The sequence below is a fragment of the Rhyacophila brunnea genome, unplaced genomic scaffold (genome assembly GCF_057557595.1).
Source record: "Rhyacophila brunnea isolate RB1 unplaced genomic scaffold, BYU_Rbru_1.0 scaffold_10, whole genome shotgun sequence".
Lineage (NCBI taxonomy): Eukaryota > Metazoa > Arthropoda > Insecta > Trichoptera > Rhyacophilidae > Rhyacophila > Rhyacophila brunnea.
In genome coordinates, this window is record NW_028232752.1 from 41911141 (window position 1) to 41917140 (window position 6000).

At 33.5% G+C, this 6000-nt stretch overlaps 1 protein-coding gene across 1 annotated transcript in view; it reads right to left on the reverse strand.

The window, feature by feature from the left end:
• The window catches only part of LOC147079222 (nuclear factor NF-kappa-B p110 subunit-like), a 94657-nt gene extending 88976 nt beyond the window's left edge, over positions 1-5681 (reverse strand). The window contains exon 1 of the mRNA XM_085954279.1: positions 5511-5681. Within this exon, the coding sequence (XP_085810405.1) occupies positions 5511-5544 (34 nt within the window). The 5' untranslated portion in view covers positions 5545-5681. The remainder of the gene's footprint in view (positions 1-5510) is intronic.
• Between the last annotated feature and the right edge of the window lie 319 nt (positions 5682-6000).

A 6000-nucleotide genomic window follows, 5' to 3' on the forward strand; every position in this document is an offset into this window, starting at 1 on the left:
TAAATTAAATAAGAGATCATTATTATTACTTTAGACCAAAGCATTGTCGGCGACCTTTGCATATTACCAGTAGAGCAACAATTCCGGACCACATGTAAAAAAATCATATTTTCAATTCTCAAGGGCAATTCTGTAGAGCGTCCCCTTAAGTACCTAGGTATATTATAAAACAAAGACTGATATTATGTATGGAATTCTCAGATGACTATCGTTAGAATTAGAAAGAAGTCTGAAACAATGAGCGATAAATCAAATATTAATTTATCAAATGCAACCAGACATTCAATGTACTAACTGACTACCTACTTATAGTGCAGGGTCCCATAGACTTTTCGTATACATAATATGCGGAACGCATTCTGACAATTGGAATAGGTTTTTGGGGTCACAAAGATATATAATGTCGATGTTGCCAGGCGATATTAGTGGTCAATTTTTTTTTAATGAGGTTTTAATTTTTTTTCTTATAATCCACCAAAAATTCTTTTGAAAAATTCAAGAGTTCTTCAATAAAACCAAGACCGAATCAGGGATTGATTGAAAATGCAATAATTGTACCATGCCATCGGCATGGTCGTAGAACGGTTCGTCCCATTTGAAAAAATAAAAATAGCGGGTAGTGCAATGTGTTCAAAATTATAGATTCTTAGGATCCTCCTTGGCTTAAATTATTTTATTTAGTAATATTTTTATATAGAATTACCCATATTGGTTTCTTTACCATATATATGCATATGACATTAGTTTTAGTATAATGGTCAATCCAGAAACAGTGTAGGTTGCACATGTAGGTAGGTGAATAAATGAAATAACGATATCCACTAATCACACTAAGTGCACTTTATTAAAAAAAGAAACAAGTCAAGTTTTCAAACTGCTTTAAGTATCATGATCACAGTTTTTACAGACACTACTAACAGATTTGCACAATGATATTGATATCAAAGCCGATTTCTTATAACTACATGATAATGTACGGCAGTTAGAATTACATTTGCATGGTTTAACTAAATAATTTGGTAGAGGTTCATTCGTCATTTGTCTTGGATACAAATTATTTTCTCGTAACCCATAGCCAAGTTGTAGGAAATCAACAGGCTCAAATAGTGGATCAGATGAGCTTTTCCATAAATAAACTTGTGCTGAAGCCTTTAAACAGTGTAAATACAATGAATCATATGTTCATGTCACTCTTGACCAATTTAAACTAAATCCAATATTTTGGGAAATAAATTTATATCGAAGTTCATCCGCTGTTGTTTTTTGTTTACATAATAATTAAGTGCAAACTTTTTCCAGATCTTGAAACTGCTGTGGTCTCCAATAATACATTTCCTAAAGCTGAAAGTGCATCCTGAACAAAACTCATAGACGAGGTGGTTAAAGCTTGTTTTTTTGTACCTATGCGACGAGTGGTGTCGTAGCCGGTTAAAGAATGTAATGCTGGCAAAATATTATAAATATTTTCGCCAAGAGATTCAGATGCCAAATGGCATCCTAAAACACGGAATTTCTTCTGAGATCCCTCAAACCATAATCCACGGCAACCAATCGTTTCAAGTTTATTCCAGAAATAAATGCCTAAGATTAAAACATCTGTATCGGGACTGTGATAATCTCCAAATTTTGCATTTTCACAGCATGAAATATATGACAGAACATTCTAGAATCTAAAGTCTGCTTCTAAATGATTTTGATTTTAAATCAATGGCGTCAGTGAAAATTGATCCCTGCAATTTAAACCATTATGTGTGGTCGTCAAATCCACCACAATACAGCTCACTTTCTTCGTTGATTTTTGCAAATGTGGGAGCATTTTTGCAAATAAATTCAACAAGCTGTAATTTATTTTGAGGGCTCACAAAAGAATCTTTGCAATTAATCCACCACATCTAAAGGGACAATCTCCAAGGCTTACATATTATTAAGAATTTAAATAGTTTGCACTTACTTATTATGTAAACAAAAAACAACAGCGGATGAACTTCGATATAAATTTATTTCCCAAAATATTGGATTTAGTTTAAATTTGTCAAGAGTGATATGAACATAAATGATTCATTGTATTTACATTGTTTAAAGGCTTCAGCACAAGTTTATTTATGGAAAAGCTCATCTGATCCACTATTTGAGCCTGTTGATTTCCTACAAATTGGCTATGGGTTACGAGAAAATAATTTGTATCCAAGACAAATGACGAATGAACCTCTACCAAATTATTTAGTTAAACCATGCAAATGTAATTCTAACTGCCGTACATTATCATGTAGTTATAAGAAATCGGCTTTGACATCTATATCGTTGTGCAAATCTGTAAGTAGTGTTTGTAAAAACTGTGATCATGATACTTAGAGCAGTTTGAACACTTGACTTGTTTCTTTTTTTTAATAAAGTGCACTTAGTGTGATTAGTGGATATCGTTATTTCATTTATTCACCTACCTACATGTGCAACCTACACTGTTTCTGGATTGACCATTATACTAAAACTAATGTCATATGCATATATATGGTAAAGAAACCAATCTGGGTGATTCTATACAAAAATATTACTAAATAAAATAATTTAAGCCAAGGAGGATCCTTAGAATCGATAATTTTGAACACATTGCACTACCCGCCATTTTTATTTTTTCAAATGGGACGAACCGTTCTACGACCATGCCGATGGCATGGTACAATTATTGCATTTTCAATCAATCCCTGATTCGGTCTTGGTTTTATTGAACAACATAGAACAATTTTTGGTGGGTTATAAGACAAAAAATTAAAACCTCAATAAAAAAAAATTGACCACTAATATCGCTTGGCAACATCGACATTATATATCTTTGTGACCCCAAAAACCTATTCCAATTGTCAGAATGCGTTCCGCATATTATGTATACGAAAAGTCTATGGGATCCTGCACTATTACCAACACTTGATAAGAATAATAGGTACCTATAAAGATAAGCTCAGATTGCGGGGCTGTAGATAGGTAGGCACTTACTTCTAATTCGTTTTTGGTGGACATACGTTTTCGCTGATGATGTGGATTTGTGGTTAATTTCAATCATCAACTTGAGTGCAAGACCAGACTTTCAGGAACAGCGTATAAATAAAATGATAAGAGAATGAAACAAGGCAAATGCTACAAATCATACAAGCACACATATGTAGGTATGTACCTACACTTATTTATATTATCAAAAGTCAAAAGCAATAGGAAAGTCAGCGCTGAATACAATAATAATAGGTACTTATAATATATACAACCAATTATTTAAGAATCAGATGCTACAACGCCAGAGAAACAAAGGTGCCATTGATAATATTGACAATACATAATAATTCAAACGATTATTAAATTTAGATTATTGAGACAAAGAATAAAGAGATTAATGTTATGATCCACGTTTTTGGCCTACGGTTAATTGGCGAAAGTACCTACTAGGATAACGGTATCACAAAAGGATCTACCTACCCACCTATACAAAAAAACGTACCGAATAGTAGGTATATCAATAATACATAATAGGTAGGTAACTACCTACCTATTATGTGTAATAGAGTTTTCACCACCCATTATAAACGAAAGAACTTGGTTAGTGTATGCCGTAATTATGGTATTCTGTAAAAAATGTGCATTTCTTTGATTGGATAATAAATAGGTAGGTACCTGTTCAATAAAAAAAACTGAGAATTTAATGGGATCAGTCCGTTGGCTTTGGCTATAATGATTGGAGAAACTTGGGGTCTTTTTACTGGTTCTCCGCCACCGGCCGCTGTCATCTGTCAGTGAGCGCAGTGTTGCCAACCGAACTATAATTATAGTAGATTTTGATTCGCGTACTATTCGAAAAGTTACATTTTCGTCCGCGTACTATTAAATATAGTACGTCAAAAATACCACAATTAAAAAAATGCTATTTTTTTATAGTACTTATTCTACTTTTATTAATATATTAGGACCGGTTTCGTCCGCCTCAGTGGGACATTTTCAACGTTGAAAATGTCCCACTGAGGCGGACGAAACCGGTCCTAATATATTAATTTAAGTGGAATAAGTACTATAAAAAATAGCATAAATAAGATCTCAGTGTGCGATTTTAGTCAATGGACATGGTTTTGCGTTGTACCTATACCTACTCTAAAAAACTAACGTGACAGTTAATGACGGCGGCCGGTGTTAGCATTTTTCGGTCGTAAGAGGTGTTATAATTAAGTAGGACATCGGAATTTCTCGAATTCTCCGTTATGTTTCTGACAAACAAAAAACTTTCATTTTCTCTACACGTACTATAATTTTTGCCGAAATACTATAATGGCTTGGACCGCGTACTATAATTCGATGACAAAAAGATAGCTAAAATTCAAAATGGCGACTGACAGATTACGATGACGGGAACCAGAAAAAGCACCGAAACTTGTAACATACCTACTTTACACAAACCACAAACACACTAGGAAAAATATTTTGTTCATAATAATTAATAATATATTAGTAGGTATCTACCTATATTATAATAATAATTAATAGCAGAGTAAAAATTGTGTAGAAAATAATAAAAATGTGTTTTGCTGAATGCTAAATAATAGAGGTAGGTACCGATCAAATAGGACTGACCAGACTCTGGAGTTTTGATTATTTCACATTTCGATTACCTATAATTACTTAGGTACTTATATAAATATTGATAGAAGTCAGTATTATTATAATTACTGAAGCATAACATTATATTTAAGTTATACGTAATAATATTTCCCAATGTTTACACGTTTACGCGGACAATTTATTCATGATTTAAAAATAATTCTTATAAATTTCACAACGTTTTCGGCGGCGCGCGAAAGCGGGGAACGAAGTACCTAGTCAGTTGTAGATAATAATTATATTTCTCGGTTCTAGTGTACTTCTCAATAAAACTATTTATGATTGGCCTCCAATATCAACTCTATACAGTGCCGGTTTCGGATGCGTGGAGGTCCATGGCATTGACAGGTTTGGAGTAACTACCTAGCATTTTTGTCCGCGATAAAGCGCCGTCGAGTAGGTACCTACTTCGTGGAAAACTGCCACAGTCTCAGATCCATGCCTTCTTGGGTCCTTGGATCATCGTCGGACTTGCCGACAGTGTTGCCAAGTCAAAATTTTTAATTTCAGTAGAATATGTAAAAAAAATTCAGTAGATTCGACAAAATATCAGTAGATTTCTGTTTTAGGAAAAAAATTTCGCCGCGGGCCGCAGGTTCCCAATTTTTCATAGTCGGCTTGTTTTTTTAGGAAAAATATTTCGCCGCGGGCCGCAGGTTCCCAGATTTTCATAGTCGGCTTGTTTTTTTTAGGAAAAATATTTCGTCGCGGGCCGCAGGTTCCCGGATTTTCATAGACGGCTTGTTTTTTTTAGGAAAAATATTTATATAGTGTAAACAAAATACTGACGTAGGTACCTACCTACCTAATGAAACAAACTACATAATGCACAATGTACTTAGTTAGATTTATTTAAGAAAACAAAAAATACTTACAAAACGTCTCCGGGTACATGATATCACTAAACATTGAAAAGATTTAATAATATAATCTTTCCTGTTGAATATAAAAACTAAATTCAAAACAATAAAACAATCACTGATTCAGGATAAACAACTCTCTTCACCGCGTTTCCGATGTTTTCATGTGAAGTTCCTATTCACACTGACTGAAAAATTTCATTCTTGTTTTGCCAGTTGCCGGTGCAAGGAAAAGTATGATTCACAGCTACTTGTAACGCTAAATATTCAGGGTTGGTACAATATACAGCGCCGCAATTTCATCGTGATAACGCGTTAAAATACTCTGCAGGGTCTGCGCATTACAATGTCATTAGCGCATTAATTTATATTCATAAAACTTCATTTATATTGAAGTGTATATTTATTTTTTATTGTAAAGATTGTGTGTCAAGATTTGAGGCCATATTTCTGTAAGTATTATTTATCAGTAAAATTATATACTTATCAATGAATAAATAAATTT